We start from the raw sequence: 24,083 nt of genomic DNA on the forward strand, positions 1-24,083 counted from the left end.
AAGCCACCAACAAGCCAGAAAATACTCCGAATAATTTTGATAGTACTCCTTCACCTACTTTTTGGTACTTTTTGTCATTTTGAAAGCACATTTTCACATACATACTTTTTGGCATTTTTTCAATTGCTGAAAAGTTATTTTAAACAGAAGATGACAAATTATTTACTAGTAGAAAACTTATGTGAAAAAGTGAGTTGGATTAGGCCTAAAGTGAATTGAATAGGGCCTAAGAACTTTAGTAAAGGGAAAAGGGAACTTGCTATTTATGTAGAAACTTATACAAATCTAAATAGCAACACTAATTCTAGTTTTATTTCTAGAGGCAGTGGTGCAGCTTAGGAGTTATGGGCCCGGTGGGAGTTGTACATGGGGCCTCCCAAGCACTCTATACATAACAATTGATACCGCGCACCAAACCCTGCCAAGGACAACCACAGTGTCAGAGGTGCAAGAAGGGGATGGGGAACAGCTTTTTAATGATTATTATCATTCATAGTATCTATAGAAGTGGTCATTACAAGCACAGGACCAATAAAGAGCTAATACTGTGGTTGAGGGAGGGCCCCACGGGGCCCCTCTGGCCCAAGGGACCTGATGTGGTCGCAACCTCAGCATCCCTTACTGCTACACCACTGTCTAGGACAGTTACAACCATAGCGCTGACCTCTGAAGAGGAGTTTGATTTCCAATTGTCTTCAAATATTCTTGAGATTGTGCAGTGGCTTCAATGTATTCCTCTTACTAGGAACCTGATTGTATAACAGAATCAGAGTCTTTGCTTTGTTGATGGCCTGGAAATGCTGCACTGTAGGAGCGGGAACCAGACAGAAATGTATCTGAATAAAGCTCATAGGATTAGACAGTGTGAAGGTCAGCGCACAGAGGGCATTGTACCAATCGATATATCAATGGTAGCTTGGCAGTGGCTAGAGAGTAGAAACCAACTATCTGCCTATAGAGGCATGTGAGAACATTTGTATTTGCTACACTTGAATAGAGTAATAATCATATGCTTATTTTGATGTTCTATTCAGAGGTTTTTGTTTTTCTAATCATTTTTTATTATTTACTAGAAGCTGTAGTTGTAGTATTGGCACTAGAGGTAGCAGTATAGCTAATATACTGTAGCTAGCCATTCTGATTACATTGTCCATCGTATGTGCTACCTACGATATTTCAGTTTCAGGGCCTGGTTTCCCAGTAGTCTCGTTTTTTGTTTTTGTGAGTCTCAAAGGTTTGCATTAAGCCTATATATAGATGTTGTTTTATTATGGGTAAAATGTTACTAATGATTGTTGTAAAGACAAGCTGTCTGCAGGGCAGCCTATGGAGATAGGACAGGGAAAGCTGAGCACAGGAGTCTTGCTCTGAGATGAAATGGAGACTAAAATAGCAGTCAACTTGGCTGATTTTGCAGACTCCTTGCTGACCTTCTGTCGAGTCTATCACAAACTATCGTTTCAGGGGGCAAAATTCTAGTACTGAAAATGTAATTAATAAAATTGTTTAATTTTTTTTACAATGTTAATATATTATTTAGTCAGTGTTTGCCCATCTTTTCTCACCCTTTCCTCTCCCTGATTAACATTCTAAAATGTATCACGGGTGGCAAGTGGCAACTTTAATGGTGCCAGGTACAGCTCCGCAGAACTTTTGTATAAGTGGTGTTCTGAAGCCAGTAGAAACAATACCTGGTCTCCCAGAATGCACTGGGTGGAGAATTTTGCCTAACTAATAAGCCTAAACTGTGACATCACTGGGAGAGCAGGGCTACATATCAACATACAGAAATATATAGATATAGGAAGTGTTTATGAGGCTGAAACCAGGATAATTAGCATAAAAGTGAATATCATGTATAATTTACTACATTCTATATGTCACTACAGTGTCTCTTTAAAGAATAACTGTCGGGCATACAAATCAAAAATCAATTCTCTATTTTTATCTGGTAAATAAGTAATAAGGATGCTAACCAGGCAATCCAAAAGTTAAAAATCACTCTGTTTTCTTATCCATAAAACATTCCCCAGTTTCCGTAGCTCTTATTTGGTACATCTATCACACAAAGGAAGTTGCAGGGCATGCTGGGTTGTCTATTTTGCTGCTTTACTTTCCCCCCAGACTTAACTAATGCAGCCTGATTGGCTGAAGCCACTTCCCCTCCTGTTTTCCCCTCCCCTGCCTCTGATCCTCTCTGACTGGCCAATATTTCTCATGCTGAAACAATGCATTTTCTATTGCAGAGCTGGGTGGGAGTGCCTGAAGACTGGGAGGAGGGTGGGCAATGCATACACAATCAGGCAGAGGAGAGAAAGGGAGGAAATGACATCAGGATTGGCTTCAAAATAAACACAGTTAAGATGGAGAATCCTAAGAAGGATTTTCTTTTTTTACTATAGAAAAATCACTAAAATCAAAATGTGGACAGTGCAATGCATAGGTTATGTAAGTAGAGCAAGTAATTATGTACTTATATATGTGTTTTTTCCCTGAGATAGTATGGCTGTCAGCTCCTCTTTAAGTCAAAGTGAGTAACAAACAATTGTGTTTGCTTCACGTTTCAGTTGTAATAATTAATGAGCCAGATATCTACGGTATATCTGTTTGAGCATTCTAGACATGAGGATATGTTCATTAAACTGTGGTAATCAGAATAATTTGCATAAAGTCTTACACATGATGAATAGAGCTTAATGCAATACAGTAATACCGCATACACAGGTTAATAGAGTTTAACGCACATTATGATAACTGCGCATAATGCATATGTAAATTGTGTGTAATGTACGTTACTTATGTGCATTATGTATGACCACACATTACCTGTAGGATTCTTTTCTGTCTACCACTTATTCGTTAGACCTTACTGCAGTTTAGTAAATATACCCCATGGAGTGGAACAGGGTTTTCAGTCTGTAATATACATGCACTCTGGTTGGACTTGCTGAGCTCTATTTCAGAAGAAACAATACACTACTCTCCAGATACAGGCTCCCATCATGCTTTGCAAGCCTGACACCACTGTCATAAATTCAGCAGCCTGATATGCAGGTGTCGGGTCTCCACCACGTAACAACTGGACCATTGTTATTTAGGAGTTATTAAACTATAAAAAAAAAATTGCCGACAATATATGAACATTTTATCTTGCATAGTTCTTGCTCCACCTGGACGTGGCGCCAGCAACTTCCAATACTGACTCAGGCCAATCATATTTAAAGTGGATCCGAGATAAACTTTTACTCATTGCATAATTGTGTTCAATTCATATAGTTTATAGGGCATTCCTCAAGCCAAATACTTTTTTGTTTTGTTTTAATACTCTAATTCCCTTTAAAACTAAACAAGCCTTGCCCACAGCTCCTTTTGGGCCTTGGCACTGTAGCAAGGGCTAATGGGAGCTCAGTCTGGGCAGGAGGAGGAGGAGGTTACTAGCCATTGATTTCAGAGGCAGAGGGGAGGAGGGAAGAGAAGAGGGGACTGAATTTACACACAGGCAAGCTGATAGCATCTCCAGCCCTCAGACAATGTGACAAACAGAACATGGCTGCCCTCATTGTATCACAGGAATAAATAATCATAAACTTTTGAAGCTTATCTAAACTTTAGATAAGATATATAGACAAGTTACTTGTTATAGTTAGTTTTTCATCTCGGATCTGCTTTAAAGTTTTCATGGAAAGTGAAAGTAGGACTCAGTAGTGTAATTTAAACGACGTTGGTGCTAAGCCTGACAGGATGGGTAAAAGGGAGCAAAGCGCATTGTGACAGAACTGTACTGATGTTCCCTGCTTTGTCATTGCAATTGAACATATTGATTGCTTGCCTTGTTTATGTATTCCGTATGGGTTCTGCTGACACAATCAATGAGTTTTTCAGTTAATGTTCACAAAACATTGCTAGAAACACAAGCACACACTGTACTGTATAATCTGCCTTAACTATGCGCTGGGCCCCACAGGAACAGCTTGTTCTCCAACAAATAGTAGTAGCAGAAATGATGGAAGTTAATTACCGTATATTTTTTAATAGTTGCCTACCTGTGAAAAGGCTTACAAAATGTAACAATAAATAAAAAATATTTGACAACCTGAATGCCACAATACAATTGACAACTCGCCAACATTGGTGTTTGTAGTACTGTCACCATCACTTAGCATCAAGGTACATGTCACCATATCAATATGTGACTGGCTGCCTGACTATATACATGTGCAGGGGAGTACCAAGAACCTGGCGGGCCCCTCAGCAAACTGAGCCAGCCGGGCTGCTGGCAGAAGCCTACCACCCCAGCACCTACCCAAACCCCTCCCCCTTACTTATCCCCAGGATCAGCATTTTTGCCTAAGACTCTTCCCCCGCACCCCTCCCCCTCCCCCACATTGATATAGCAGAGTGTGGCAGCAGAAGCATCATACATTAACTATTTTCAGCTGAGCTACATGTTGTCCTCACCCCTGTCTTAAGCCACACCGTACAGTCTCTAAACTGTACACGGCTGAAGAAAGGAGTAAGGCCTCTTGCACACTACATGCGATTACGATTTTTCATAAAAAACATTTTTTTTATACTGATTAAAAAATGTAGCAGCATGCAGTACATTTTTTATTTAGAATAAAAAATCGGATCGTATAAAAAAAAAATCTGAATTGCATGTGGTGTGCAAGAGGCCTAAGAAGGATGTGAAGCTCAGCTGAAAACAGGTAATGTATGGTGCTGACGCACTCTGCATCTACCAACAGCAGTGGGCACCCCTTAGCCCCCGGGCCCTCCTGCAGTAGTGGGCACCCCTTAGCCCCCGGGCCCTCCTGCAGTACCGGGAGTCGAGGGGGCTAGTTTCAGGTGAACTTGGAAAGTGCCATAAAGCACGTTGAAAATATATTCAGAATTGTAAAATGCAAAATTTATAATTAGATGGTCATCTGGGTGAAAAAAAAGCATCCATCAATTTCTACCCCACTGCACCTCACTCCAGAGGAAAGAAGCCGCAGGGGCAGAAAATCTCTGGCTGGATCCAGGTAACATTTCCGCACATGTAGCACAACACTCATAGCTGAGGGTCAGTTAGGAATGCATTCAAGTTCTTTCTAAATGTAAGTACAGAGGTTGCCATAGATACTAACACATTTAATTCCTGGTATACAGTATATGCCCCAAAGAGTAAACAAAAAAATAAACTCCTGCTGAACTTTCCTTTACCTGTCCTTGTCAGGGATTTTACTGGAGAGTCTTATAGCTACTGTATGGAATGCCTGCCCTAAAAGTACAGAGAATACTGTTGCTGGGGCTGCAAAGGAAAACAATATAAGTTTGCTATCACTGGAAAGATGATTGTGCCATCATTTAATTGCATAAGCAAATTAAAAAAAAAAATACAGTCCAAGTTTGCGGAATCACTTGTGACATGATCTTTACCTACCATCAATTGTCTATTTTTTGCTCTTACTAATTGGATCGGTGCTCCATTTGAGGTCTTAATTACGTTAGATGTAAATGCAAACCTAAGCAAGTTGGGCTGTTTCATGTTATGATTGGTCATAGGAGGGAAACGGATCTGCAGAGCTTGGGAAAACAGTTTGCTTAAACTAAACAGTTTCCTGTCTCTTTTTGTCTGATTTTTCCAGATCCGCAATTTTCTGCTCAACGATTCAGAGGATGAAGAGTTAAAAGAAATAATTCGTTCAATTCCTGGTGAAAGCAGAAACAGAGCACAAGAGCCAAAGGAAAGTCATCGCATAGAGCAACAAAGGCAAGAGGCAGGAGTGCAAAGAGAGCAGTACGAGCAGGAGCAAGGCTTCCAGAGGAAACAACAGCAAGAGGATAGAGAACAAGAAGAGGATCAAACACTGCACAAAGAATATCAAGAAGAGGAAGAGAGACTCCGCCGAGAGTATCAGGAAGAAAAGCTACGCAGAGAGCAGCGGGAAGAGGATGAAAAGCTCCGCAGGGAGCAGCCACGTGAAGAAGAAGAAAGGCTTCACCGACAACATCAGGAGGAAACTCTCAGAAGGGAACAACAGGACGAAGAAAGGCAACATAGGGATCACCATAAAGAATATCTGGGAGACAACCTCTGGTGGACGCAAGACAGGGCAAAACAAACAGAGGATCCATCAAAATACCCTAGAGAGCAGCACAACGAACACACTCGTAGAGAGCATGAGAAGGCCTTTTATAATGACACCATGCAGCCTCACGTAGAGTCTGAGCTCATTTCTCTTCAGCATATTAAAGAGGACATTGATGAGGGAAAGGTCTCTAGCCAAACTCTCCCTACCCAGGCTCCAGCATGGGGTTGTCCACCACTGGTACCTCCACCAAGTCCTTCTAGGCCTAAGAGTCCGTGGGGAAAGCTTGACCCTTATGACTCCAGTGAGGTAAAATGCTAAATAACTATGTAATATTTTTTATGTATCGTGGTACTAAAATTCTCTAAGGCCAGTAAAAACAGATAATACTTTTAAGTGGACCAAAACTTCATTTTTTTTTTTTTTAGGATTTCCATTAATTGTAATGGATACTTTTTCCATAAAGGTTATCATGCTGTGGCTAATGTTTTAGAGCAGAAGTTCTGAATTAGTTCCACTTTAAGAAGACGTTCAGTGTGAAAGGGATATTGTTTATTTATGTAAAACATAGTTACATAGTTACATAGTTATTTTGGTTGAAAAAAGACATACGTCCATCGAGTTCAACCAGTATAAAGTACAACACCAGCCTGCTCCCTCACATATCCCTGTTGATCCAGAGGAAGGCAAAAAAACCCTTACAAGGCATGGTCCAATTAGCCCCAAAAGGGAAAAATTCCTTCCCAACTCCAGATGGCAATCAGATAAAATCCCTGGATCAAAATCATTAGGCATTACCTAGTAATTGTAGCCATGGATGTCTTTCAAAGCAAGGAAAGCATCTAAGCCCCCAAACAAAGAGATGATCTATTTATCACACATTTTCCTTAAGGAGAACTCATTGATATGCTTGTGGTTTATTTGACCAGGGGATCGATTTGAATTTTTTATACGGCTTAGATACAATCTGACATGTTTTACGTTGGCTTCTTCTGAGTCTGAGTCAATAGTCTGAGGCCTCTTGCACACTACATGTAATTCCGATTTTTTATACGACACGATTTTTTATTCCGATTAAAAAAAAGTAGCAGTATGCTTTTTAATCGGAATAAAAAAAACGGATCGTATAAAAAAAAATCATAATCGCATATAGCGTGCAAGAGGCCTACAACAGGAAAGAGAAAGATTAAAATTCAATCACCAAGGAAGAGTTGTTGAGAGTACTAAATATAAGCATTCACAAAAGAATGCAACAGGGCCAGGGGCGTAAGTTTAAATCAGGGCCCCCCTGCAAAAGTTTGGATGGGGCCTCCGCTTCTCTTTGTGCGTAGACTTTTCAAGCATCACTACAGGACACAGCACTTGGGGAGGGGTAGAAAGGCTGGTGGTAGAACAGGCTATACACAAGACCCTACTGAACACTGAATAGGGATTGTCTACAAATCTTTGTCTGCAAAACTTTGAATGATTCCTTATCAGTGGCTTAGCAGATGCAGTCATTAGAACAATTGTGCAAAGAACGGAAAGTTTTTTCTCTCCTTCCCTTAGTTGTCAGACTCACAGAATGGGGCCCCCTATGGGTTCTAGGCCCCCCTTACGGCTGCATCCCTTGCAGGGTCTATTGTTAAACCCCTGAACGGGCACAACTCCTATTTATACCACAGTTACTGCAGCAAACTGCAGGAGCAAACCGTAAAACCCAGCATGAATAGCACAAAATAAAGTAAACGGTGCTCACTGCTGTGTAGAAAACTTTATTCATCGATAAGGGTAACAGGACACACTAAGGAGAATCATGACACAACCTGTTAAAAACAGGAAACCGGGGGGGGGGGGGGGGATTGGGTAGGAGGGGGGACCCTGTGACCCCCTATGCATAGCCCTGGCTAATCACACCAGTCCCATGCACTGACCATCCACACCACACATATGCACTGGCCAGCTTCTGTGAAAACCCTAGCTGGAATCCATCACCTGATGATTATCACAAAAAGGGTAGTGTCAGTTCAACTGCTTCTAAGCCTGGTTTACCAGAGGTAAGTTATGCAGAAGTGTAGTGCATCAGGCGCACGGAACACTGTATCATCTACACCTGGGAACAGGATCCAGTCGGTTCAGCCTCCTCCCTGCCTACGGGTTTCACCCAATCACATGGGCTTTCTCAAGGCAACACTGGATGAGAAAGCCCAGGTGATTGGGTGAAACATGTAAGCAGGGAGGAGCCGGAACCGGCTTGATCCCTGGACCCACTTGTGACTGATATGGCATTCCATGCGCATGATGCAGGAAACTAGCAGCCCACATCATGCAATGCAATCCCAGATTTTGAAATTGTGGTAGCAGAACCCAGTCTGTAAACCAAACACACTCAATGGGTCATTAGGTAAAATCACGAAAAAGTATTTATTAAGTACAAAAACAATATAAAAAATACACCCTACGGCAGGGAAGGAGCATGCGATTCCCAGCAGTACCCAAAATCCAGCTAGATAATATTAATCATTTGGCTTCCAATACATGTAATAAACCTACAGTATAAAGGAGGCTGATTCTGAGGTAGCTATGTCTCAATTTGCAGTATTTGTAATTAGCAAAATATTTTGGCACAGTATTTCTGATGAATTCCAGAAGTCAGTAGATGTCCAATCGCAACATCCAGTATAGTAATGCTTATATATGATGCAAGCTCTTGATCACTGTATCCCATTTGTTAATTCTATTAAAAAAATGGACAAAAAGTTGTTGTAATAAGTCCAGCGTGTCTGCACTGCCAAGAAAAAGGTAATACAAAGTGTTTGAGTTGTATGGACGTCCAATCGCAGCGTCTATTGTGGTAGCATTTTCCTTAGCACAAGAAAGGCAAACACATAAGGCATAGTGTCCACATAACAAGAAAGATGATTAAGGATGCTCAATCGCAGTATCCATGCAACAACAGTGACCATACTATCACAGCATTGTTGTCATCAATCCAAAGAAGTAATAGATGTCCATTTGCAACATCCAGTAAGCATAGCTGTGCACATACAGTCTCAGATATTTCAATATAATTGTAGTATTGTTTCCAGATCAAAGGAAAAGTTCATAGCTACCACTCCTTCAAATAGACATTCATTGTAATGCAGGTCCATGCATGATATTCATGGCCGTATATAACAGGCATGGGGCTTGATTCACTAACCGGCGCTAAGCCGGTTAGTGAGCTTTAAGAGGTAGTGGGCACAAACCACGGAGTTAAGTGGCTTACACCCACACATCGCGCGTAGCCCCGCTCAGTGTGCGCGCAGCACGCTGCGCCGGTAATAGTGCGCGGTGCAACGATAAGGTCGCACCCGGTGCGATGAAAACGGCGCATCGGGTGCTCTTGAAGTGGCGCATTAATGCGTCGTTTCGTACGCATACAATGCGTCGTTTTCGCCACATCAGGTGCAACGTTTACAGGGCAGCGGGTGCGACCTTATCGTCGCACTGCGCAGTGTTACCGGCGCACCGTGCTGAGCGCACACTGAGCGGGGTTATGCACGATGTAGCTTTGCGCGGCTGTTACTGCGCGCAAAGCTACTTATGGGGCACTAAGTGGCTTTTCTGTACCAAAGGAAGTCTCTAGTGATACTTAGCGTGAGCTGGTAGTTCTGGGACTGCAGGATAAACTCTGTCAAGATTAAAAATATTATAAAATATTCCTAGGCCTGAAGATGCTTTGGAAGCTGAAGGCCACTGCTGTATTTTAAAGTAGACATTAACACTTACCCAGCACACAATAAAAATTGCCTAATTTAATTCATTCATCATCAGTGCAGGCCATTGCGACGCAGGGGGAAGCCAAAAAAATGACTCACCCTGCTCCTGCACAAACTCCAGGCCCGCACTGATTGCTATTCCCCCTCCAAGTTGTAGCAACTCGGGGAGACACGTAATTTGGCCAACGGCTATTGCTGATGGGTGAATTACTCTACTGTTTTTTAGGATTTTCATAAATAACCCTTAAAGGTTATCATGCAGTGGCTTATCTTTTAGGCTGCTTTCAGAGTGGGACGTTACAGGCGCACGTTAGAGCAGCCTGTAACGCAGCCCAACTCACAGTAATGAAAAATCAATGGGCTGTTCACAGTACCCACGTTGCGTTACAGTGTAACGCTGGACGTTATTGGAAAGTGCAGCATGCTGTGCGTTCTAAGCGGCTTTAGCCGTGTTAGACTGTTTGCACATGCTCAGTAATTTGTTTTTTTTTATATTTTTGTGCAGGAGAGGAGGGGGGGAGAGTCCGCTATTGTCGGCAGCCACATGGCTAATTAATATTCACTGCACTTCAGTGTTTTCTTCCTGGAGCGGCCGCTTATTGGCTGGCGGGACCACGTGACGCGGAGTGTTCTGATCACGTGGTCTCTGCAGTCTATACTGCGCACCAAGAGCTGCATAACGCGGCTCACTCTGACGTCCTTCTTCAACACCATGAGGCGTTGCGTTAGGGGCACGTTATGTGACCTTAACGTCCCCTAAAACGCAACGTCTTGGTGTGAAAGAGGCCTACAAGCAGAGAGTAAGTTCTAAGTTTACTTTCACTTTAAGCCAGTGGTTCCCAACCTTTTATGAGGTATCGCCCCTTAGGGGAAGACGACTCACCCCTGTCACCCCCCTTCTTTTAGTACGGTATACCCTTACGCCAGGTGGTGGTGCCAGTGGAGGGGGTAGCGCTGTGACCTTGCCAGCTAAAAATAGCCGGTGACTCAACTACTTTGCGCCAATCCCCTTACCGGTGTAATGTCAGCTATTGCAGCCCCGCATGTTGTGCAGCCCCACATGCGCAGTAGGAGCCTGCGTCCCATTAAATTGTGCAGCCACGTAAAACGTCCTAAATATCTCCGCTTCCGCACCACGTACACTCCCGAAATTTTCAGGGGAGGGAGGCGACCCCCAGATCTAGCTCTGTGCCGAATTGCAGCCCCCGAGCCCCGCTGGTTCCCGAGACTGATTGCAGCACACCTATCTCAGGAACTAGCGGGGCTCGGGGGCTGCAATTTGACACAGAGCTAGATCTGGGGGTCCCCTGCCTCCCCTGAAAATTTCGGGAGTGTACGTGGTGCGGAAGCGGAGATATTTCAGGCAAATAATATCTAACTTCCCACTGAGCATGCGCGATACTCAGTGAGGAAGGCTGCTTCCGGGCTGCAATATCTGACATTACACCGGCGCGTGACCAACGAGCCCTGAGGAATTACGCAACTCTATCATGCACACTTGCATATTTTATACAGATCATATTTTTTGCCCATAATTTTCTTAAAAACGAGTGACACTGCAACACTTTATTTTTTCTGCCTTTTCATACTGATCGCCCCCCTGTCGCCCCCCACAAATTTACCGCCCCGCTTAGAACCCAAATCGCCCACCTGGGGGCGATCGCCACCAGGTTGGGAACCACTGCTTTAAGCTCTTTTCATTATTAAATAATGTATTGTGGATTGCTTATATTGCACACGATAGCACTATACCAGCCATTTTTGCCTATAGTTCTCCATGTATAATCTGTGTACCTTGGAGTGTACTTCCAGTAAGTTATGCAATAATACTTTTACCATAACAAGTTTCGATTTGTGTGTATTTAGTGACATTGTTTCTAGAGGCTCAGTCTTCAACATTATTGTAAAGTTGGATATTATTTGTGCGTAAAATGATTAATTGAATTAAGAAATCAAATAGAACTTTGCTTTCAATCAATATTTTGCTGGTTTTGCAGACATTTTAGAAAAAATAATGAAAAAGCACCAAAGAAATGTGTTTTTTTTCCCCCTCGCTTGATTGAGTAATTTAAAAAAACATACATGTGAGATCAATTATTCCCAAAAGTTGAAAAAATTGATTTAGTAAATACAATTTTTATATTTCTCTATCAAATTTTTCTAACACACCTGATCATATATTTATCAAAAAAATCTTGAAAACATTTTTTTTTTTTTTTTCATGATTGGAAATAAAAAACTATTTTTCTATACAAGTGATTATTTGTATCGTAAAATGGGAAAACCGATTGATTTGGTTAAATCGTGTATAATGCAGATTGTATGGTGTATGTCCAGTTGTCCACTGTCACAACTTTGTCCCATGTGACACATCTTCAGCTGTTGACTTGTGGACTGGATCACATATTCTATGTCGTATCAGATTATGATGTTTCTGGAGAGTTTAGAACAGCGCTTTCCAATGAACAAAAGATTAACATTACAGGACACCTGAAGTGAAAGGGATTTGGAGGCTGCCATATTTATTTCCTTTCAAACAATACCAGTTGCCTGGCAGCAGGGCCGGATTTAGGCCAAGGCCTTCTAGGCCATGGTCTAGGGCACCACAGAAGCAAGGGCACCAAAGCAGCAGGCTAAACTGGTGCAACATTTGCAAGCTTGCAAATGCTGCAATGCAGGGAGATCAGGCGAGCGCCTGACCACGGTACTCTGCTGCTAGCCACCTTTGCAGCAGCCACCTTGCTCTCTGTGCACGTTTGCATTGTGGCCGGTGGCTATGGACTTGGACAGCATTGGAGACGGAAAGGAAGAGGAAGCTTGAGCAAAGAAACAAGTGACACTGATGGCTGCTGCGGTGTGAAGGTGAGTTGGCTACCTATACTGAAAGGGGTGTGTGGGAAAAGGAGGAATTAAGGGAGTCATCTGGCTACCTATACTGGAGGAAAAGGGGGAGGGGTCATCTGGTGACTTATACTGGAGGTAACGGGGGAGGGGTTATCTCGCTACCTATACTGAAGGGGGGTGGCTAGTGACAGTGGCCTTGGGCGGTAAAGAGTAGAAATCCAGCCCTGCCTGGCAGTCTTGCTGATCGATCATACAACACTCCATACAAGCATGTGGCAAATCCAGTTAAACCTTAGTCAAACTGATCTGCATGCTTGTTTGGGGTCTATGGCAGATGCTCAGCAGGACAACCAGGCACTTTGCATTATTTAAAAGGAAATAAATATGGCAGCCTCCATATGAATGAGTCCTGCACTACTTGCACCAGAAACAACAGTGTACAGAAGTGAACCTGTCACAGATATTTCCCAGTAGTACTGGCTGCAAATCACCAGTCAAGCCTCGCAGACATTTTGTATCCCTGGCAATCCCTCAAAAGCCAGCAGCAAGCATTTATCTTTCAGGGGTCTGAGTAGTTTAAAAATACTAATAATAAATAAAAAATACTAATAATATCAAGCAATTTCCACCCAATTCTTGTTTCATCTCAATATAGGAGGATCGAGAATATGTTGGATTTGCCACCCTTCCCAACCAGGTTCATAGGAAATACGTGAAGAAAGGCTTTGAATTCACTCTGATGGTTGCAGGTAAGAAAAAAAGAATATTTAAAAGTGAACCCTAAGTGAAAAGAACCTGATGAGATAAACCATTGTTTTTATACTCCTATTCCTAATTTTTTTTTTCATGTTAGATGTCCCATGTTTTATTTTATATTTCAATATTTACAATGTATATTGAATGTTTTATTGTGTCTGCTCTATGGCAGCTTATTGAGTGTCCCAGAGTTAAAATGCATGAGCAATTGACGTTGTTCTCCCTCCTGTCCTCAGAAGTTATATTCTGCCAGGAAAACATTTATGGCTGTAATTTGCTTATCAATGAGGTTTACTATATTCCGGACAAGGTACCCAAAATAAAAAAGAAAAACAGCCTGGTTATTATTTTGTTTTGTGCTTTACATACACATGTTGAATTCATTATGTCGTCTCGGGTACACTTTAAATTGTTTTTTTATTGAATAAGCCAAAATGGTAACATCCAATAGATGAGCTCTGCTTGCCTAAACAGAACCTGTTATGGATGGGCCGCTAAAATAACCCGTGTCTTGCAACTCTTAATTTGTTTTAATAGTGCTGTTTTAGTGCTTTTTATAACTGTTTGTTCCATTATTCATCTGTATTAATGCTTAAGGCAAGGAGCACACTTATTGGAACTGCTTGTGTTTTGCCGCATGGTGGAAAGGGAAAACACCTGCAAAATCGCCTATAATGTAGGTCTATGGGCAGCACAAATATTGCATTGGTGTGCGTTTTAAAATCACACATCAATTTCCCTTTTCCCCCATACTGTACAGTATGTGAATTGCATGACTGGCATACAATGCTTTCCTTTTAGTAAAAATGACATCTGATTGTATTTTTTTTCCCTGCTTGAAAAGGCAGATTATTAAAAACTCCAACACATAAAAATGCAACTGTAAACACAAACACAAATAGAAAAATGCAAACGCAGAAATGCACATGCCTCAAAGCACAAACCTTTCTGCACAGACAAGTGTGCTCCCGGACTAAAAGTATATGAACCTTCTATTTTCTGTTTTCATATTGTTATATGAATCTGGCCAGTGTGTCCACAATTATACTGTATTTGTCTGCCAGTGACAAAAGTCTGAGTCTTTCAATAATCACAGTGTAGTAAGGGCATCAGCAGTCACAGTTGTTTTTCTTCAACAGGTGAATCGGGTCTTGGAAAGTCCACCCTAATAAACAGTCTTTTCCTGACGGATCTTTACCGCGGCCGGCAACTGCCCATTCCAGAAGGTACTCTAATGCTCGTCTATTTCTTATTAACACATTCCAGATTCTGATGTTATCTGTATGCAAATACATTGCAGTGCACATCAAGCTCATTTACACATGACAGGATATGAACTTTGAACAATACATCTCCCAACTGTGCTTTTTTAGAGGGACAAGTCCCTCTTTGGGAACTAAATCCCTCTGTTCCTCTCTTCCTCATTTGTCCCTCTGTCAGGACTGACATACAGATCTATGTAAATATGTGTATTTTTTTACACTGGAGAGGAGAGGCACATCAGGCTGTGCAATGCAGGCACTCACCCATTCTCAGCAGATTAGCGAAGGGATCACCAACACTTGAAGTCCTGCTTCCTCTCTGACTACCGCGGCGCCTCATATGTCCCGGCAGCACATAACAGATCCCATTAGGCACTCCTGTAGCTATGGCTATAGAACACTGGACAGGCAGATGGAGATCCTATCACTGGAACGCTGAAAGCAGTTGAGTGAAGTGGTGCTGCGCATCTAAAGAGGTGGAGGTGGAGAATGCGAGGATGGGGACATTTGGGGAGGGGAGCCGCCTCTTGCCGCCCTCTAATTGTTGCCGCTCTGAAGCATGTGATTCACATTGCTTCATGGAAGAACCGCCCCTGAGCACTAACAATGATAACGAGGACCAGTGTGGTCTGAATTATAAAACTGTCTTTTGCTGCTGAATTATTTCTGGTATCAGTGACTAGGGGTATGACAAGGGCATCATTAGGGGTGTGTCTTAAAGTGTCTATCTTTCTTATCTCAAAAAGTTGTAAAGTACGAAAAATAGGACCTCCAGTGCATCTGAATGAATGTACTTTTCTAGAAGGTGAGGGGGAGGGACAGTGTGGAGAAATCATCACACTGTGCTCATCTCTAGAATTGCTTGTGTTTGTGTGCAGTGGAGAACCATGTGATCAGTGTTATCAGGTGATAGCTTTGTAAGACTCCAATTTGCTAGTCATTATCATGTGGCACTTATGTTTCCTGTGTAAGCTAAAGTCAAGTAGGCACACTAGATATTGTTCCTTCCTGGTCATTTTCGGGCTGTAGTTTTGGAACAATCAGGGCTGGCCTTTGCTTTGTGAAGCTCCACCCCTAACTGGTGCTCAGGTCAGCCCCCAAACCAGTGCTTAGCTCCGCCCCCCACAAGCATATATTGTGATTCACTCCCCAGCACAGCGTGAAAGCAAGGGGAGAGGATGGAGATGCTGCTCCAGATTAAAATGTGATTTATATTCATACAGCTTTGCTTTATAGTTTGTGCATCTGCACTTAAAATCAGAGTTCTCATGTGCAGTTGTGTCAGAGACCTGGATGGAGTTTTCTACACCGTGAAGCAATATGTTTTTTTCTTTATCTAAAACCAGCAGAGCACCCCATCTATAACAACCTGTGAAGAAGTAGACCCAGCTTTAGTGTTCTAATAGAAATGATCATCTATTCACAGAGTGCGTAACACAGACTGTGGAGATTGTGAAGCAGACGGTGGACATTCAGGAGAAAGGTGTCCGTTTACGTCTTACAGTCGTGGACACACCAGGTTTTGGAGATGCTGTAAATAATGAAGAATGGTATGTATGACATAAATGGAGATATAGTAATAAAGAAGGGTGAATCTCTGAGGATTTCCTCTCTGTGTTTGCTGCTGTTGCTGCTGTTGCTTCTGCTGTTTATTGCGGGTGTTTCTACAGCTGACTAGTGTATTTTCCACAGAGCAGTGATGTAGGAACATCAAATTTTCAGTTCGCAAATGCAAATTTGCAGCAAATGTTCCCAAACCGGCCATTTGTGGTGGGCTTCATAGACTTAAATGGCAGGCGAATGGCCGCCGACTTTAGCAGTTAATAGCAAAGTCCCCTTATGTGCTAGAAACACCACAGTTGCTGGGTATGTGGAGGAGGAAAGTGGGTACAAGAGGAAAAAGATTTTCAAAAAGACCTTATAGTTTTTAAGACAATCAATTTTAAAGTTCCCGTTCAGAGTGTGGGAAATGTTTCCCCAGCTGCCGAATTTAGCAGTTAAAGAGACACTGAAGCGAAAAAAAAATATGATATAGTGAATTGGTTGTGTACTATGAATAATTACTAGAAGATTAGCAGCAAAGAAAATATTCTCATCTTTTTTATTTTCAGGTATATAGTGTTTTTTCTAACATTGCATCATTCTATAATATGTGCAGATTACACAACACTCAGCATTCAAAATGAGTCTTTCAGAGCAGTCTGTGAAGTAATGACCTCTCCTCTAGCAGAGGAAAAGTAAATAGTCCAGGAACAGTTGAGATAATAAAAGTCAGATAACAGCCCTCTCCACGACTAAAGTTAGTCAGAGAGCTTAATGGCTTGTTTGCATAGAGATAACAACTGGAGTTTCTCAACTCTTCCTGTACTGGAAACAATTACACTGATGTATCTGATCTTAATGTTTTATTTATTAGCTGTGCTACACATACAAATCATAATATCATCATTTTTTTTTCGCTTCAGTGTCTCTTTAATAGCAAAGTCCCCTTATGTGCTAGAAACACCACATTTGCTGGGTATGTGGAGGAGGGCAGTTGGGCACAAGAGGAAAACATTTTTCAAAAAGCCTGTATAGTTTTTAAGAAAATTGATTTTAAAGTTTTCATTCAGAGTGTGGGAAATGTTTCCCCAGCCGCCGAATTTACCAGTTAATAGCAAAGTCCCCTTATGTGCTAGAAACACCACATTTGCCGGGTATGTGGGAGAGGACAGTCGGTACAAGAGGAAAACCTTTTTTAAAAAAAGGTAGAGTTTTTAAGAAAATTTATTTTAAAGTTCACATTCAGAGTGTGGGAAATGTTTCCCCAGCTGACAAATTTAGCACTTAATAGCAAAGTCCCCTTATGTGCTAGAAACACCACATTTGCCGGGTATGTGAAGGAGGATAGTAGGTACAAGAGGTAACCATTTTTCAAAAAGACCTTATAGTTTTTAAGAAAATCGATTTTAAAGTTCTCGTTAAGGGTGTGGGAAATGTTTCCCCAGCTGCCGAATTTAGCAGTTAATAGCAAAGTTCCCTTATGCGCTAGAAATATCACATTTGCTGAGTATGCGGAGGAGGACAGTTGGGCACTGATGTATCTGATCTTAATGTTTTATTTATTAGCTGTGCTACACATACAAATCATAATATCATCATTTTTTTTTCGCTTCAGTGTCTCTTTAATAGCAAAGTCCCCTTATGTGCTAGAAACACCACATTTGCTGGGTATGTGGAGGAGGGCAGTTGGGCACAAGAGGAAAACATTTTTCAAAAAGACTGTATAGTTTTTAAGAAAATTGATTTTAAAGTTCTCATTCAGAGTGTGGGAAATGTTTCCCCAGCCGCCGAATTTAGCAGTTAATAGCAAAGTCCCCTTATGTGCTAGAAACACCACATTTGCCGAGTATGTGGAGGAGGACAGTGGGTACACAAGGAAAACATTTTTCAAAAAGGCCTTATAGTTTTTGAGAAAATAGATTTTAAAGTTCTTGTTCAGAGTGTGAGAAATGTTTCTCCAGCCGCCGAATTTAGCAGTTAATAGCAAAGTCCCCTTATATGCTAGAAACACCACATTTGCCGGATATGTGGAGGAGGACAGTAGGTACAAGAGGAACACCTTTTTCAAAAAAGGTATAGTTTTTAAGAAAATTGATTTTAAAGTTCACATTCAGAGTGTGGGAAATGTTTCCCCAACTGACAAATTTAGCAGTTATTAGCAAAGTCCCCTTATGTGCTAGAAACACCACATTTGCCAGGTATGTGGAGGAGGACAGTAGGTACAAGAGGTAAACATTTTTCAAAAAGAGCTTATAGTTTTTAAGAAAATAGATTTTAAAGTTCTCGTTAAGGGTGTGGGAAATGTTTCCCCAGCTGCCGAATTTAGCAGTTAATAGCAAAGTCCCCTTATGTGCTAGAAATACCACATTTGCTGGGTATGTGAAGGAGAACAGTTGGGCAAAAGAGGAAAACATTTTTCAAAAAGACTGTATAGTTTTTAAGAAAATTGATTTTAAAGTTCTCATTCAGAGTGTGGGAAATGTTTCCCCAGCCGCCGAATTTAGCAGTTAATAGCAAAGTCCCCTTATATGCTAGAAACACCACATTTGCTGGATATGTGGAGGAGGACAGTAGGTACAAGAGGAAAACATTTTTCAAAAAGAACGTATCGTTTTTAAGAAAATCAATTTTAAAATTCTCATTCAGAGTGTGGGAAATGTTTCCCCAGCTGCTGAACTTAGCAGTTAAAAGCAAAGTCCCCTTATGTACTAGAAACACCACATTTGCTCCACATTTGCCAGGTATGTGGAGGAGGACAGTAGGTACAAGAGGTAAACATTTTTCAAAAAGAGCTTATAGTTTTTAAGAAAATAGATTTTAAAGTTCTCGTTAAGGGTGTGGGAAATGTTTCCCCAGCTGCCGAATTTAGCAGTTAATAGCAAAGTCCCCTTATGTGCTAGAAATACCACATTTGCTGGGTATGTGAAGGAGAACAGTTGGGCAAAAGAGGAAAACATTTTTCAAAAAGACTGTATAGTTTTTAAGAAAATTGATTTTAAAGTTCTCATTCAGAGTGTGGGAAATGTTTCCCCAGCCGCCGAATTTAGCAGTTAATAGCAAAGTCCCCTTATATGCTAGAAACACCACATTTGCTGGATATGTGGAGGAGGACAGTAGGTACAAGAGGAAAACATTTTTCAAAAAGAACGTATCGTTTTTAAGAAAATCAATTTTAAAATTCTCATTCAGAGTGTGGGAAATGTTTCCCCAGCTGCTGAACTTAGCAGTTAAAAGCAAAGTCCCCTTATGTACTAGAAACACCACATTTGCTCCACGTTTGCTGGGTATGTGGAGGAGGACAGTGGGTACAAGAGGAAAACATTTTTCAAAAAGACTGTATAGTGTTTAAGAAAATTGATTTTAAAGTTCTCGTTCAAAGTGTGGGAAATGTTTCCCCAGTTGCCGAATTTAGCAGTAAATAGCAAAGTGTCCTTATGTGCTAGAAAAAGCACATTTTCTGGGTATGTGGAGGAGGACAGTGGGTACAAGAGAAAAACATTTTTCAAAAAGACTGTATAGTTTTTAAGAAAATTGATTTTAAAGTTCTCGTTCAAAGTGTGGGAAATGTTTCCCCAGCTGTCGAATTTATCAGTAAATAGCAAAGTCCCCTTATGTGCTAGAAAAAGCACATTTGCTGGGTATGTGGAGGAGGACAGTGGGTACAAGAGGAAAACATTTTTCAAACAAAGTATCGTTTTTAAGAAAATCAATTTTAAAGTTCTCGTTTAGAGTGTGGGAAATGTTTCCCCAGCTGCCGATTTTAGCAGTTAATAGCAAAGTCCCCTTATGTGCGAGAAACACCAAATTGCCAGGGTATGTGGGGGAGGACGGTGGGTACAAAAGGAAAAAAAAATGTAGACCTTATAGTTATTAAGAAAATCCATGTTAAAGTTAGAGTGAAAAATAGCAAAGTCACTTGTTCCCCCTGTTCTTTCTAACATACCCTGCAAATGTGGTGTTTTTAGCACTTAAGGGGGCTATTAACCACTAAAGTCGGCGGCCAGTATCTTCAATGTAAAAATGCAAATACTATTTTTTTTTTTTTTTTTACAAAAAAGCTCTGTACAGAGTATATATAGTCTTGTGACTTAACTGTCCCTCAGACAATCGGATCCCTATCATAGTCATATCGTATGTATCGTGTAGTGTATGTATTGTAGTCTAGGGCCAATTAAGGGAGAAGCAAATCAACTTACCTGTATGTTTTTTGGATGTGGGAGGAAACTAGAGTACCCAGAGGAAACCTACACAGACAGGGGGAGAACATACAAACTCTGTGCAGATAGTGCCCTGGCTAGGATTTGAACTGGAGACCCAGTGTAAGGTTAGAGTGCTATTCACTATGGCACACATCTGACAGGTTCTTGTCGGATATGCTCCAGGGATGATACAAATGGGTCTAAAACTTCTTGGTCTAAAAAGACACTGGACACAGTGCGTAGTGCAAAAATATAATCCAAAGTGACCAGTGCTGTGCAGTATTGAGCTACAAAATATAAGATGAAGTAACTAGTGCGAGTGATATCAAAGATTAACAAAGCCTTAGTAGCCCAAAAAAACACTGAGCACTAGCTTTATGTTATATGTGAGCAGTGATGTGCCAACCAACTTGCAAGGACCTGCTTTGCACTCACTGTCAGAGGACTGTTCATACACATGCCCAAGTTGCAGATGCTCTGAGGTGAGCCCATCTCCAAACAAGCTCTACCACTGATTTTAGTCATGTTGGACCTTATGGTGAACCATAAGCGTATAGTGAGATGGTGTAAAGTGGGACAGCAATTCACTCACTCCCTCCAAAAGGTTCAGCAATGTGAGAGGAAATCTCCCCAGCAAGGTCACTGAAGCATTTACATATTTGCATGTCTATAATTTGAGCGTTCTAATCTTTGCGTATGTTTCTCTTAGCTGGAAGCCAATTGCTGACTATCTTGATCAACAATTTGAGCAATACTTTAGAGATGAGAGTGGCCTAAACCGTAAGAATCTCCAAGACACCCGCGTACATTGCTGTCTGTATTTCCTGTCACCACTTGGACATGGGTATGTGGACTAAAATCGATGTACTGTATGTACCGGCATGTAATCCATGGGTATGTAGACTATAATCTATGTATGTATGTATGTAATCCATGGGTATGTGGACTTTAAAATACCATGTATATATTTATCTAAAAAAGAAACTGTACATTGTGGACATAAAGGTGACTAGTCAATACTTAAAAAGAAACTGTAGTCAAAATAACGTAATAAATGAAATTACTTATTTTTTTCAGTATCCATTTATAAATGATTTAGTCCTGTCAGTTGATCTTGGCAAAATGTTTACTAAAAGTTCTAAAGCTAGTAGAAAATACAACTGGTCTTCCAGAATGGAGGAAGGGGGGGGGGGATTTCACATATCTAATCAGACTAGACATCTGTGACAATCCAGCCTCGCGATCCCGTCGAGATCTGCTCCCGTTAGCGTATGCAGGAAGTACGGGCGCAGATGGAGAATGAAGACCGGTGGCTGGATCATCAGAGGTAAGAAAGAAAAGGTGACAGAGCGTGCCAATCCCGTCTAATCTGCTCCCGTCAGCATACGCAGGAAGTACGGTGAACAGACTGATCATAAAGATTGGTCGCGCAGCTGCCGACAATATGTAATGGAACAAACATCCACGAATCCCGTATTACTAGGCCACTGTTGCCATGCAGGTCTCATGCACTAGAGACTGCTGGAGGAAAATTCACTGTGTGCGTAGTAAACGGTTAAGATCGGTTGGAGGTGCCCATACATGTACAATTCTGATTGTATGTACAATCTGTAAACTAAAAAAAATATTGATTTCCCGCTGGAAAGTGGGTAAATACACTGCCACCACTCTTTCAGTTCAGTAGGGAGGAAAGAGACTCCCGTTATCATAATATGGTAGCCAGCCCAATCATGTTCGACATGCTCCAGTCACCGTTCGGGGAATAGTCACTTCCGACAGCTTAAAGACTGTGAGCAATGTGACGTTAAAGAAAGGTTACTGGGTCCCTATTAGAGATGTCGCGAACCTCCGATTTTCGGTTCGCGAACCCTGTTTGCGAACCTTCGCGGAAGGTTCGGTTCGCGGAAAAGTTCGCGAACCGCAATAGACTTCAATGGGGATGCGAACTTTGAAAAATAGAAAAATTTATGCTGGCCACAAAAGTGATGGAAAAGATGTTTCAAGGGGTCTAACACCTGGAGGGGGGCATCGCGGAGTAGGATAGATGCCAAAAGTCCCGGGGAAAAATCTGGATGTGACGCAAAGCATCGTTTTAAGGGCAGAAATCACATTGAATGCTAAATTGCAGGCCTAAAGTGCTTTAAAGCATCTTGCATGTGTATACATCAATCAGGTAGTGTAATTAGAGTACTGCTTCACACCGACACACCAAACTCACTGTGTAATGCACCGCAAACAGCTGTTTGCGTAGTGACGGCCGTGCTGGACTGATGCGCAACATGGCCAGAGTGTAGGCCATGGCGGTTTTCAAGCCCATATGGTCGCCGGGCTGTGGTAGCTCAATGATAGAACAACAGTGACTGTCCAGCTGATCAAATTTAGTCTGTCCACAATGAAGCAACGGCCTTATTATCTTCTTGTATGTAGGTAGGCATAGGTAGGTGTCCCAGTAGTTAGCTAGGCATAGGTAGGAGTCCCAGTATAGGTAGGTAGGCATAGGTAGGTGTCCCAGTAATTAGCTAGGCATAGGTAGGAAACCCAGTATAGGTAGGTAGGCATAGGTAGGTGTCCCAGTAATTAGCTAGGCATAGGTAGGAGACCCAGTATAGGTAGGTAGGCATAGGTAGGTGTCCCAGTATAGGTAGGTAGGCATAGGTAGGTGTCCCAGTATAGGTAGGTAGGCATAGGTAGGTGTCCCAGTAATTAGCTAGGTATAGGTAGGAGACCCAGTATAGGTAGGTAGGCATAGGTAGGTGTCCCAGTAGTTAGCTAGGCATAGGTAGGAGACCCAGTATAGGTAGGTAGGCATAGGTAGGTGTCCCAGTAGTTAGCTAGGCATAGGTAGGAGACCCAGTATAGGTAGGTAGGCATAGGTAGGTGTTCCAGTAGTTAGCTAGGCATAGGTAGGAGACCCAGTATAGGTAGGTAGGCATAGGTTGGTCCCCTAGTATAGGTAGGTAGGTAGGTGTCCCCGTATAGGTAAGTAGGTGCCCCAGTAGTTAGGTAGGCATAGGTAGGTGTCCCAGTATAGATAGTAAGGCAGGGCCTGGCTGGCACAGTAATAACAATTACCAAGGTCCAGCTGCAACAGATAGGGCTGTATAATGTCAGTGAGCAACACACACACAAAAAAACACATATGGAAAACATTATCTCTCAAAAGAGCTGTTGAGGGGTGCTATTTTAGCAATAACAATCAGCCAGGAGCAAGCCAAGACCAAGAACCTAACTAATATTTCCCTAGGAGAACAAGTCTGCAGCAGCTGTCCCTAGTCTGTCTCTAGCAGGCACACGAGTGAGTGTAATGGTCGGCAAGCCTGCCTTATATAAGGGGGGGGGGCTCCAGGGCTTAGTGTAGCCTGAATGGCTACAATGTGCCTGCTGACTGTGATGCAGAGGGTCAAAGTTGACCCTCATAGTGCATTATGGGGCGAATCGAACTTCCGCAAAAGTTTGCTTGGTCCAGGCGAACGCGAACCCCCAAAGTTCGCCTGGAACCATTCGCCGGCGAACCGTTCGCTACATCTCTAGTCCCTATATGATGCAATCTCGAATTGTATTAACAATTGAGAAACGAAAGTTATCAATTTCGCACAGGAAATCTGGTACTAGCTAATCCTAGAAGGAAGAAACGGTTATTTACAACCTAGCTAGCAAATCAACAATTTA

General features: G+C 41.9%; 1 protein-coding gene across 2 annotated transcripts in view; it reads left to right on the plus strand.

Moving 5' to 3' along the window:
• Positions 1-24,083, plus strand: part of LOC137546953 (septin-5-like) — a 71,191-nt gene that overhangs the window by 19,371 nt on the left and 27,737 nt on the right. For both annotated transcript variants that reach the window (XM_068270033.1, XM_068270032.1), the window contains exons 2-6: positions 5,628-6,380; positions 13,311-13,404; positions 14,551-14,637; positions 16,100-16,223; positions 21,124-21,258. In XM_068270033.1, the coding sequence (XP_068126134.1) occupies positions 5,628-6,380; positions 13,311-13,404; positions 14,551-14,637; positions 16,100-16,223; positions 21,124-21,258 (1,193 nt within the window). The remainder of the gene's footprint in view (positions 1-5,627; positions 6,381-13,310; positions 13,405-14,550; positions 14,638-16,099; positions 16,224-21,123; positions 21,259-24,083) is intronic.

This window comes from Hyperolius riggenbachi, chromosome 2 (assembly GCF_040937935.1).
Source record: "Hyperolius riggenbachi isolate aHypRig1 chromosome 2, aHypRig1.pri, whole genome shotgun sequence".
Classification (NCBI taxonomy): domain Eukaryota; kingdom Metazoa; phylum Chordata; class Amphibia; order Anura; family Hyperoliidae; genus Hyperolius; species Hyperolius riggenbachi.